General features: G+C 41.3%; 1 protein-coding gene across 9 annotated transcripts in view; it reads right to left on the bottom strand.

Annotated features, from left to right (window-relative positions):
- Nucleotides 1–13933, bottom strand: part of LOC126355056 (protein lava lamp) — a 176747-nt gene that overhangs the window by 73203 nt on the left and 89611 nt on the right. For all 9 annotated transcript variants that reach the window (XR_007565438.1, XM_050005215.1, XM_050005217.1 and 6 more), the window contains one exon: nucleotides 12747–12875. Coding sequence is in view for 8 of the 9 variants with exons in the window: in XM_050005215.1 (XP_049861172.1) it covers nucleotides 12747–12875 (129 nt within the window). In the remaining variant the exon portion in view is untranslated. The remainder of the gene's footprint in view (nucleotides 1–12746; nucleotides 12876–13933) is intronic.

Here is a 13933-nt window from a genome sequence, read left to right on the forward strand (position 1 = left end):
TCACCTTTTCATCTGCATGTCTAATGAATTTAAATTTTTCTGATCCTCCTTTAGTCTTGCCATTGAGAAGTAATTAATGAGCAATTTTGTCAGGGGTTACCTTTTAGAGGTCAGGGGGAGTAATGATTGAGTCGTAGTTAAGGGTCTTCAATAATTTCTACGCTTTTCGGCTATTCTGTTTCAGTTCTAGGTATGATAACAAATCACACCATTTTCTGCTTCTGGAAACTGATATGGAATTTTATCAGAGAGTGGATCTATTTCAAATAGTTGTTCATATCTCTCCAGCAGAAATTTGGAGTCTTCATCGAGTCCTGGGATATAGTTCGTTCTGCATCCTCTCGGGACATATTTACGTGATATGGCTTGGACTGTTTCAACAAAATCATCATACCTCTCTGGTGATGTGTCGAGATTTAGGACTTCCATTCAAGTTCTTGTGTGAAATCCTCCCACTTTGCTTTCTTGAAGTTAAATTGTCTTTTGAGCTGGACGCCCTCTGGTTTCACAGCTGCTTCAAAAGAACAAACAACAGGTCGATGTTTTGTGCATGGGATTACGTCTGTAAGGTACTTCTTTACTTGTTGGGCAATATGTTCACTGGTGAAGATGTCATATGGGTTATAACCTCTATGCCATCTGCCACTATTGAAGGATGGTGGTAGCTTCGGGTCATGGTTTATCATCAGTACCATTTGTACCTCCAATCTTCCAGATCTTCTCCATTTTTGTCAGTTTCCTTGTAGCCCCATGATGTACTGTGGCAGTTAAAGTCGCTGATTACTAATTTTGTTGGTTGAGAGTGGAAGTTAGGTGGCTCCTTGAAACAGAATTTAGCATTAGGTGGTTTATATATGGATGTCACTGTACATGACTGGATTTCCACTGTCAGGATCTCTATGTCGTTATGTGTCATGGAACCTACTGAGATGATGTTTTATTAGGTTCAGTAAACACTGTACTACCATATGTTATACTTGGTCTTTCAATGATAAGTTTCATTCCATTTACTTTTGGTCTTCGATCTTCTGGGCCTCTATGGGTCTCTTGAATTAACTGAAAATCACAGGCTATTTGTTTGCAGGTGTTAGATAATAAAACTTCTTTATCAGATGAAATACCTTCTATATTAATGGATATTATTCTAAGGGCTGGCTTTGATAAAAGCCTTTGTTATTTTTGGTCCTGGTGGTGGAAGGATTCGTTGCTAGGATTCTTCCCAATGCTCATGGTACGCCCAATCGAGCTAAAACTCATCCTCTCTTTGTCAATAATAACCCTTGCACAATCTTCATGGAGGCTCCTTCCTTGTAACCCCTTCTTGGATACACTGAGAAGATAACATATTATCTTTCTTACCTGCTTTTCCTGTTAGTCATTTATTTCCACTCTGGTAGTCTCAATCTATGGATTTCACTAGTAATTATAACATTGCAGATCATTCACAAACCCAGTCAATCATATAAACTAACAGCACTGGGCACTCACCCATTTGGCTTTATTCCGCTCAGCTTGTTTACCCGCATCCCCTTCTGTCTGAAGGAAAGTTTATTCCTACACGTGTCTGGGATTCCCCTGGCAGAGACATCTACATCTACATCTACATGACTACTCTGCAATTCACATTTAAGTGCTTGGCAGAGGGTTCATCGAACCACAATCATACTATCTCTCTTCTATTCCACTCCCAACAGCGAGCGGGAAAAACGAACACCTAAACCTTTCTGTTCGAGCTCTGATTTCTCTTATTTTATTCTGAAGATCATTCCTACCTATCTAGGTTGGGCTCAACAAAATATTTTCGCATTCGGAAGAGAAAGTTGGTGACTGAAATTTCGTAAAAAGGTCTCGCCGCGACGAAAAACGTCTATGCTGTAATGACTTCCATCCCAACTCGTGTATCATATCTGCCACACTCTCTCCCCTATAACGTGATAATACAAAACGAGCTGCCCTTTTTTGCACCCTTTCGATGTCCTCCGTCAATCCCACCTGGTAAGGATCCCACACCGCGCAGCAACGAGTGTAGTGTAAGCTGTCTCTTTAGTGGACTTGTTGCATCTTCTAAGTGTCCTGCCAATGAAACGCAACCTTTGGCTCGCCTTCCCGACAATATTATCTATGTGGTCCTTCCAACTGAAGTTGTTCGTAATTTTAACACCCAGGTACTTAGTTGAATTGACAGCCTTGAGAATTGTACTATTTATCGAGTAATCGAATTCCAATGGATTTCTTTTGGAACTCATGTGGATCATCTCACACTTTTCGTTATTTAGCGTCAACTGCCACCTGACACACCATACAGCAATCTTTTCTAAATCGCTTTGCAACTGATACTGGTCTTCGGATGACCTTACTAGACGGTAAATTACAGCATCATCTGCGAACAGTCTAAGAGAACTGCTCAGATTGTCACCCAGGTCATTTATATAGATCAGGAACAGTAGAGGTCCCAGGATGCTTCCCTGGGGAACACCTGATATCACTTCAGTTTTACTCGATGATTTGCCGTCTATCACTACGAACTGCGACCTTCCTGACAGGAAATCACGAATCCAGTCGCACAACTGAGACGATACCCCATAGCTCCGCAGCTTGATTAGAAGTCTCTTGTGAGGAACGGTGTCAAAAGCTTTCCGGAAATCTAGAAATACGGAATCAACTTGAGATCCCCTGTCGATAGCGGCCATCACTTCGTGCGAATAAAGAGCTAGCTGCGTTGCACAAGAGCGATGTTTTCTGAGGCCATGCCGATTACGTGTCAATAGATTGTTCCCTTCGAGGTGATTCATAATGTTTGAATACAGTATATGCTCCAAAACCCTACTGCAAACTGACGTCAATGATATAGGTCTGTAGTTAAATGGATTACTCCTACTACCCTTCTTGAACACTGGTGCGACCTGTGCAATTTTCCAATCTGTAGGTACAGATCTATCGGTGAGCGAGCGGTTGTATATGAGTGCTAAGTAGGGAGCTATAGTATCAGCGTAATCTGAAAGGAACCTAATCGGTATACAATCTGGACCTGAAGACTTGCCCGTATCAAGCGATTTGAGTTGCTTCGCAACCCCTAAGGTATCTACTTCTAAGAAACTCATGCCAGCAGATGTTCTTGTTTCAAATTCTGGAATATTCCGTTCGTCTTCCCTGGTGAAGGAATTTCGGAAAACTGCGTTCAATAACTCCGCTTTAGCGGCACAGTCGTCGATAACAGTACCATCGGCACTGCGCAGCGAAGGTATTGACTGCGTCTTGCCGCTTGTGTACTTTACATACGACCAGAATTTCTTCGGATTTTCTACCAAATTTCGAAACAATGTTTCGTTGTGGAACCTATTAGAGGCATCTCGCATCGAAGTACGTGCCAAATTTCGCACCTGTAAATTTTAGACCATCTTCGGGATTTCGCGTTCATCTGAACTTCGCATGCTTTTTCCGTTGCCTCTGCAACAGCGTTCAGACCTTTTTTGTGTACCACGGGGGATCCGTTCCATCTCTTACCAATTCATGAGGTATGAATATCTCAATTGCTGTTGCTACTATATCTTTGAATTTGAGCCACATCTCGTCTACATTCGCATAGTCAGTTCGGAACGAATGGAAATTGTCTTTTAGGAAGGCTTCTAGTGGCACTTTATCCGCTTTTTTAAATAGAATTATTTTGCGTTTGTTTCTGATGGATTTGGAAGAAACGGTATTGAGCCTAGCTACAATGACCTTGTGATCACTAATCCCTGTATCAGTCATGATGCTCTCTATCAGCTCTGGATTGTTTGTGGCCAAGAGGTCAAGTGTGTTTTCGCAACCATTTACAATTCGCGTGGGTTCGTGGACTAACTGCTCGAAATAATTTTCGGAGAAAGCATTTAGGACAATCTCGGAAGACGTTTTCTGCCTACCACCGGTTTTGAACAAGTATTTTTGCCAACATAGGTTGAAGTCCCCACCAACTATAACCGTATGAGTGTTGTATTTATTTGTTACGAGACTCAAACATTCTCTGAACTGTTCCGCAACTGTATCATCGGAGTCTGGGGGTCGGTAGAAGGAGCCAATTATTAACTTAATTCGGCTGTCAAGTATAACCTCCAACCATACCAATTCGCACGGAGTATTCTTCGACTTCACTACAAGATAAACCACTACTGACAGACACAAACACTCCACCACCAATTCTGCCTAATCTATCTTTCCTGAACACCGTCTGAGACTTCGTAAAAATTTCTGCAGAACTTATTTCAGGCTTTAGCCAGCTTTCTGTACCTATAACGATATCAGCTTCTGTGCTTTCTATTAGCGCTTGAAGCTCAGGGACTTTTCCAGCGCAACTACAACAATTTACAACTATAATTCCGACTGTTCCTTGATCCAAGCACGTCCTGTAATTGCCAAGCACCCTTTGACATTGCAGCCCATCCCGCACTTTCCCGAGGCCCTCTAACCTAAAAAACCGCCCAGTCCACGCCACACAGCCTCCGCTACCCGTGTAGCCGCCAGCTGAGTGTAGTGAACTCCTGACCTATTCAGCGGAACCCGAAACCCCACCACCCTATGGCGCAAGTCAAGGAATCTGCAGCCAATACGGTCGCAAAACCGTCTGAACCTCTGATTCAGACCCTCCACCCGGCTCTGTCCCAAAGGTCGGTTCTATCAATGATGCTGCAGATGGTGAGCTCTGCCTTCATCTCGTAAGCAAGACCGGCAGCCTTCACCAAATCAGATAGCCGCTGGAATCCAGAGAGAATTTCCTCAGATCCAAAGCGACACACATCATTAGTGCCGACATGTGCCACCACCTGCAGCTGGCTGCACCCTGTGCTCTTCATGGCATCCAGAAGGACCCTTTCCACATCAGGAATGACTCCTCCCGGAATGCACACGGAGTGCATACTGGATTTCTTCCCCTCCTTAGCTGCCGTATCCCTAAGGGGCCCCATTACGCGCCTAACATTGGAGTTCCCAACTACCAGTAAGCCCACCCTCTGCGATTGCCCGGACCTTGAAGGCTGAGAATGATCCTCTGAAACAGGGCAGGCAGCTGCATCTGGCTCAGCCAGAGACAGTGCCTGAAACCGGTTTGTCAGACGCACCGGGGAGGCTTTCTGATCAGCCTCCGGGGACGCCTTTCGCTGCCTGCCACGCCTTGAAACGACCTCCCAATCAACCACAGGCGAGGGCTCAGCCCCACTGCGGACAGCAACCGGGGCAACCACAGCGGCAGACCGATCTGGGGACAGACGGGACGAGGTTGACATCCCCGTGATACCCAAGTCCAGCTCCCCACAGTGGTGCCCATTGGCAACAGCCTCAAGCTGCGCGACCAAAGTCAGCGCCGATTGCCGCTGTGAGCGAAGGGATGCCAAGTCAGCCCTCATACGAACACAGCAATCGCAGTCCCTGTCCATTCTAATCGATGTTGAACAACAGTTACCGAAACACGAGTCCGTGCCTAGATAACGCAAGCGAAACACGCAAAGAATGTATCAACTAACCCGTACAAATGCCTAACGACTGCGCTACAATCTGCTGAATTTACGATTACAGTAACTAAAACTCGAAATTGCACCTCCTATACGAAACTCACACGCAATTTAAATAAGAATCTACGAAGTAAACAGTAAAGCGCGATGCTACAACTGTCAAATACTATAATACGCCCGAAATATATGAATTAAACAATGCAAGTACCCAAAAACACGCAAAGAAATTAATTAAACTATCTAACAAATAAGTAAGCTAGGGTTATACAACTTGCTGCTGCAGCTGCTTATCCAACGGCGGCAGGGAGCACACTGACTGACCAACCGACACTGGCCGTTCACAACAACATCACCTACACTATGCATGCTTTCAAAAATCAACTTAAGATTCATTCAGAAAACAGCTTAGAATGTGTTCAAAAACCAACGGGGATGCATTTCAAAATCATATGAATACTCAATAGACCAACATACGCTGGATGCTAGGCGCTTTGTAAAACAATGTTTTTCTCCTAGAGAATATGAATTTCGACCCCCCCCCCCCCCCCCCTCACCCTGAAATTCCTACCAGGGGCAGATACTCCAGTTTGCTGCCCCCCTCCCCCCCTTTCCAATTCCGGGCCTGCCACGCTTTTGTAGACAGCAGTGGGAGGAGGTACTACTCATACGTAACTCAACTATGCGTGTGCATGAGCCTGCTCTCAACTGCTCAAACGAATCTAATGTAAACAGTTGTGATGTCATGCTCATCGGAGGCAATTTGTTGTTATGAAGCATTGCATAGTTTTCCTAAAGCGTTTGACACATTTCACTGTTGGCAGACGATTGTAAGAGCAATGTGTTTTGTTGTTTTATATAGCACATTTCATTTGCAATGTAAGTTTTATTTTTCATTTTTTTTCTTTCTCTCATTCATGTTTCATTGCTCCAGTATTACTCTGCAGTAGCAGGATACAGTAATATCCTTTGTAGGAGTAGTGGTTCTTACCAGTCAAAATTACAAAAATCTAACTGAAAACTAAAACAATTCACAGAATTCTAAAGAATTCCCTGGTTTTTCCCAGATTTCTCTGGGATGAAATAATTCCTGGGTTTTTCCTGCGTCTCCCAAGTCATTCACACCCTGGAACATCATCACAGAATCACCCTGTGTTTATGATAAAGTTAGCCATAGAGGAATTGCAGCACTGAGTAAGAGTGAAGTAGATTTTCGCAACATTCCAGGTGTTTTATAGTTTGTTTTTTACAACAGCTTGTATTTAATTTCCATTTATATAATAATATAACCTCCATCTAGTGTGACTGCTTCATCAGATTATGGCAAAAAGTCTCAACTGTAGCTTGTAAACCTTGAATATCTTCTATATGGAATACATACAGATAATTATAAACACAATATACAGGCAACTGGCAGACTTTTATCCTAATGAACTGGCTGGCTCAAGCAGCAAGACAAGCTTTCAGAAGGTGGAAGTTTAGAGATTCATGTCATCCATAGTGAGGTCATTAGAAATGGAGCACAAGCTCGAAGTGGGGAAGGACAGAGAAGGAATTTGGCTATGTCCTCCTCAAAGAATCAATCCTGGTACTTGCCTTAAGCAATTTAGGGAAACCATGGAAAACATAAACTTGGATGGGGATATCGGGATTTATATCATAACCCTCCTGAATGGGAATCTAACACTTTACTACTGTACAATGATGCTCACTGGGGACAACCTTGGCTGCTCTGTAGTTTGTTTCATCCATGTGCTCAAGACCTATTAACAAATGGAATGATTGGTTGGTTGATTTGGAGGAGGGGACCAAACAACGAGGTCATCGGTCACATTGGATTTGGGAAGGATGGGGGAGGAAGTCGACTGTGCCCTTTCAAACGAATCATCCTGCCATTTGCCTGGAGTGATTTAGGGAAATCATGGAAAACCTAATTCATGATGGCTGGATGTGGGTTTGGACCGTCATCCTCCTGAACGTGAGTCAAGTTGCTTGCTCGGTAACAAATGGTATTTACTATTTAGATGCAGAACTACATGTAGTTTTGAGGACATTGTACCATAGGAGATGTAACCAAACTTAATTCCCCATGTACACTGACTTAGTTATGGCCCTGATGTCATCAAGCACTAGTAGTCACCAGAGCAATGATGCCAGTTCACCAAAAATACCCCGCTTCTATTACCACACGTAACACGTCAAGTTGTTGTGGTCTTCAGTCCTGAGACTGGTTTGATGCAGCTCTCCATGCTAGTCTATCCTGTGCAAGCTGCTTTATGTCCCAAGTACCTACTGCGACCTACTCGTCAAGAAGGCAGTGTTATTCTGCTGAGTAGCAGGGCATGCTGGAATTTGGTGCCATGAACTTAAGGGAGTGGCTGCCAAGGAGGTCTGCAAAATAACTCAAAGACTTATTAACATGCAGCAACTTCTTGTTGAGGCACACTACTATGCATCATGGGTGGAGGTGCAGCTGCAAGTGAGAGAATAGGGCATGATCAGAGAAGTCAACTATCCCTCACACTGTACTATAATGTAAACATTGCTTTTATAAAGATAGGGATCCCTCCCCTCCAACCCACTGCCCAACAAGAAGTGCTTGTGGTATACAACTATCTGTAATCACATTTTGAGAGAGTGCATATATTTTGCCAATAAGAATGCAGTCCATATTTTTGACAATGGTTTTGCTGTCTATTTTAAAAGAAGATACACAATATGCTAAAGGCTTGGAGGTTTTTCTTTATCTTTCTATATTTTACACAGAGTGCTGGAAAGGAACATTTATCTTGGCCCTCAGAGTAGTTTTAACCAACTGTTACAAGTGAAATGACTTCAGAATATTTCTCATAGATATTTTGGCGAACTTCACCTCTTTTGCTAATTCAACAATGTTATGAAAAGGGAAGTTGCTACTCACCATATAGTGGGGATGCTGTGTCGCATATAGGCACAACAAAAAGACTGTCACAAATAAAGCTTTTGGCCATTAAGGACTTCGTCAACAAAACACACACACACACACACACACACACACACACACACACACACACACACACACACACACAAATTCTCTCTCTCCATTTGCCCAACACTGCATCCATGTGTGTGAGTTGCATTTGTATATGTGTGTGTGTGTGTGTGTGTGTGTGTGTGTGTGTGTGTGTGTGTGTGTGTACATCTATTGTTGACGAAAGCCTTAATTGCTGAAAGCTTTATTTGTGACAGTCTTTTTCTTGTGCCTATCTGCGACTTACTTTTGATAATTTAACTACTTTATTTTTTATTACTGTTTTTGATGAGTCAGGTTATTAGAAAAACAAAAACAACAACAACAACAACAACAACAGGAGGCCAAGTTGTCATAGCAATTTGTGAGTTTGTTTGTTTGTAGTTAATGAGGCATACTTGTAATATGACAGCAACTGATAAAGCCTGTAATGTGGAGGGAATTCGAGGAGTAATGCGTGCTTCCCCAAGATACGTACATTCATCACTACAACGAATTTCTTGCAAGCATGGAACATTTATTTTCCTTCCATCAAGTGTTACTTATTTCCCAACACCAAGTATTCTACATCTACATCTACATCTACATCTACATTTATACTCTGCAAGCCACCCAACTCTGTGTGGCGGAGGGCACTTTACGTGCCACTGTCATTACCTCTCTTTCCTGTTCCAGTCTCGTATGGTTCGCGGGAAGAACGACTGTCTGAAAGCCTCCGTGCACGCTCTAATCTCTCTAATTTTACATTCGTGATCTCCTCGGGAGGTACAAGTAGGGGGAAGCAATATATTCGATACCTCATCCAGAAACACACCCTCTCGAAACCTGGACAGCAAACTACACCGCAATGCAGAGTCTGCCACTTGAGTTTGCTAAACATCTTCGTAACGCTATCACAGTTACCAAATAACCCGGTGACGAAACGCGCCGCTCTTCTTTGGATCTTCTCTATCTCCTCCGTCAACCCGATCTGATACGGATCCCACACTGATGAGCAATACTCAAGTATAGGTCGAATGAGTGTTTTGTAAGCCACCTCCTTTGTTGATGGACTACATTTTCTAAGGACTCTCCCAATGAATCTCAACCTGGTACCCGCCTTACCAACAATTAATTTTATATGATCATTCCACTTCAAATCGTTCTGCACGCATACTCCAAGATATTTTACAGAAATAACTGCTACCAGTGTTTGTTCCGCTATCATATAATCATACAATAAAGGATACTTCTTTCTTTGTATTCGCAATACATTACATTTGTCTATGTTAAGGGTCAGTTGCCAGGCCGTGCACCAAGTGCCTATCCGCTGCAGATCTTCCTGCATTTTGCTACAATGTTCTAATGCTGCAACTTCTCTGTATACTACAGCATCATCCGCGAAAAGCTCCATGGAACTTCCGACACTATCTACTAGGTCATTTATATATATTGTGAAAAACAATGGTCCCATAACACTCCCCTGTGGCACACCAGAGGTTACTTTAACGTCTGTAGACGTCTCTCCATTGATAACAACATGCTGTGTTCTGTTTGCTAAAAACTCTTCAATCCAGCCACACAGCTGGTCTGACATTCCGTAGGCTCTTTCTTTGTTTATCAGGCGACAGTGCGGAACTGTATCGAACGCCTTCCAGAAGTTAAGAAAAATAGCATCTACCTGGGAGCCTGTATCTAATATTTTATGGGTCTCATGCACAAATAAAGCGAGTTGGGTCTCACACGATTGCTGTTTCCGGAATCCATGTTGATTCCTACAGAGTAGATTCTGGGTTTCCAAAAACGACATGATACTCGAGCAAAAAACCTGTTCTAAAATTCTACAACAGATCGAAGTCAGAGATATAGGTCTATAGTTTTTGCATCAGCTCGACAACCCTTAGTGACCTTTAGTCACATTGTACATGAAGTTTTTTTCCCAAATTTGATATTCCCATCTAATTTTTAGTGGTATTTTGTAGCACCACACTTCAAAAGCATCCATTTTACTCTTGTCTGAATTGTTTATTGTCCACATTATTACTGTTCCTTCAAATGTCCTGAAACAACTTACATACTCTACTCTACAGCTTGACTCTACTCTACAGCTTGGAACCTTTTTTTTGTTAAGGTTCTTCTCCACCAAGATGAAGTAACTCTGTGGATTACCTTAAGCAATACGTATGATTTACATCATGTTATTGTTGTAATCTTCAGTCTGAAGACTGGTCTGATTCAGTTCTCCACACTAGCCTATGCTGTGGAAATCTCTTCGTCTCTGTGTAACTGCTGCAACCTAAATCAATTTAAACTTGTTTGCTATATTAGAGCCATGCTGCTGTTGTTGTCATCAGTCTAAGACTGGTTTTATTTAGTCTTCCCCACTAGTCTATGCTGTGCAAGTCTCTTCATACCTGTGTAACTACTGCAGCCTACATCAATTTAAACTTGTTTACTGAATTTGAGCCTTGGTCTCTCTCTACAATTTATATCTGTACACTTTCTTCCATCACCAAACTGATAACTCCTTGATGCTTCAGGATGTGTCCTACCAATTGAGGGCTTCCTTTAGTCACATTGTACATGAAGTTTTTTTCCCAAATTTGATATTCCCATCTAATCTTTAGTGGTCTTTTGTAGCACCACATTTTAAAAGCTTCCATTTTACTCTTGTCTGAATTGGTTATTGTCCACATTTCACTTCCGTTACAAAAAGGACAAATATCTTCAGAAAAGATTTCCCAAGATTTACATGTACATTGAATATTAACGAAGCTTGGTTTCTTTCAGAAACACTTTTTCTCACTACTGCCAATCAGCATTTTATATTCTCCTTACCTTAACCATCACCAGTTATTACTGCCCAAATAGCAAAACTCATCAACTACTTTGTGTGTCCCATTTCCTATCTACTTCTCTCAGCATTGCCTCATTTAATTTGATTACATTCCATTAACCTCATCTTACTTTTTGATTACACCACACAGCTGAAAATTCAAAGCACAGTAAAAATATGAAAATCTCTCCTTTCCGTAACACTCCATTGGTTTAAATCATAGCTATCCATGAAGTAATTACAGATACAGTGAAGTGGAAAGGATGGAGGGAAGATTAGGGTTTACTGTCCCGTTGATATCAAGGTCACCGAAGATGTAACAAGCTCAGAGTGTTTCAAGGACAGGAAGGGAAATTGGCTGTGCCTTGTCAAAGGAACCATCCTGACATTTATCTGGAGCGATTTAGGGCAATCACAGAAAACATAAATCAGGATGGCCGGACATGGATTTGAAATGTCATCCTCCCAAATGTGAATCTAGTGTGCTAAATGCTGCACCACCTTGCTCAGTAGTATAGTGGAAAATGACCGTAATACAAATACTTGAATAATGTCTGTACTTACAAGAGTCAAAGTAACCCTAATTCTGAGCTACTTTCAATATTTACTCGAATAAATTGCATTATGATTGCTTTCGTCCTGATAAAATTTAAGGCTTTAGCCAGGAAGAGAATAAGATGGTCATAATTCAATCTAAGATCGCATTAATTAACATCTTCCTATTGCTAAGCAAACAAAAAATTTCTCCAACATGATATAAATGTGCTGTACGGATTCCATTGCAAACATTAAAATATAAAATGTCAGATCAACATGAAATACAAAATGTCAAATCAACATGAAATACAAAATGTCAAATCAACATGAAATACAAAATGTCAAATCAACATGAAATACAAAATGTCAAATCAACATGAAATACAAAATGTCAAATCAACATGAAATACAAAATGTCAAATCAACATGAAATACAAAATGTCAAATCAACATGAAATACAAAATGTCAAATCAACATGAAATACAAAATGTCAAATCAACATAAAATACAAAATGTCAAATCAACATTAAATACAAAATGTCAAATCTGCTAATAAAATGGGAAACAGGAATGGTTGACAAACATAAGCGGAAGAGCAGTTACTCACATTAATGGATTCCGATATAAACAAGTAAGCTGGAAGTAACACTGAAATACAACAGCTGATATAATGTTCCACTGCACTAATTACAAGCTACATGCAGTTGACAGGCATAAAACAGCAGTTAAAAGTGGAACATGACCAACAAGATAAAGACAGAATAAATAAATGTGTAAAATAAAGTCTGTCTGTCTGTCTGTCTGTCTGTGTGTGTGTGTGTGTGTGTGTGTGTGTGTGCGAGCTACAGGGAAGACCTTATTTTTGTGCACTTCAAATATTAACGATGCTTGATTTGTGTTTACCTTGTATTAAATCCAGTTTCTCAGACTCAATAAGAGAAAGTGCATGCAAATGGGAATCCAAATCGAGGTTTTGCTGTTTCACTCTGTCTTCTAGCTCTATTACCTTCTGCTTCCACAGATCTTCTGATCCTGAAAATCAAATCAATTATGAGTCTTTTGAATATGTGAGAATAATTAAAAGAGATACAAACAACTGTTGGGTTGTTTGGGAGAGGAGACCAGACAGTAAGGTCATCATCGCATCAGATTAGGGAAGGATGGGGAAGGAAGTCGGCTATGCCCTTCAAAGGAACCATCCCGGCATTTGCCTGGAGAGATTTAAAGAAATCACGGAAAACCTAAATCAGGATGGCCAGTCGTGGAATTGAACTGTCGTCTTCTGAATGTGAGTCCAGTGTGCTAACCCCACCTCGCTCGGTTTACATACAACTACCTGATACCTAATTTTCATGCTGATACTGTAGCCTTTGTAGAAACATGTAATTTACATGATTATTTCTTTGGCAGAATAGACTGTTTCAGTTAAACATTCTGAATATGTAATATTTCCCACAGAGTCATGAGCACAGCTCATTGTAAAGGTACTGAGGATACTTATAAGCACCAGGATTTATTTCTAAAGTAGTTTTATAGAACATATTACATAATAAATCATTTTAACAACACTTAATTTTGTGTTACTGGAACATTTACACCTTCAACACATAAATGATTCCAGGGTATTTAGTTGCCTGTCTGGATGAACAGACATTAATGATGATTGACATCTGACTGAAATAAATGTAGTGAATGCTAATACTTTGGCATCATCTTTTTAGGTATTGGTGTCTATCTATTAGTGACATATGAAAACTTGTGACGGACTGGGACTTGATCGTGGATTTGCCATTTATTGCACATAGTCACTTTAACCACTTTTTCTATCTGTGCATGCTTCTCTGAATGACCCAAACTTCTGTGTGTCACACTGTCCTCATCCCTATACCATAGAGCCCTACATTCTTCATTTAATGCTCTCAGCTTTATTCTGTATTGCCGCACCAGTGAGTGTGAGGCTACGAGGAAAAGTAAATATTACATGCCAAGGCAGGTAAAAAATGTTCATATCATAGTTCGATGGCTCACAAGAAGCAGGAAATATGGACTGGAGTCTCAGTCTGGCATGAATTTCACAAGTCATTGATTGG

Source organism: Schistocerca gregaria, chromosome 3 (assembly GCF_023897955.1).
Source record: "Schistocerca gregaria isolate iqSchGreg1 chromosome 3, iqSchGreg1.2, whole genome shotgun sequence".
Lineage (NCBI taxonomy): Eukaryota > Metazoa > Arthropoda > Insecta > Orthoptera > Acrididae > Schistocerca > Schistocerca gregaria.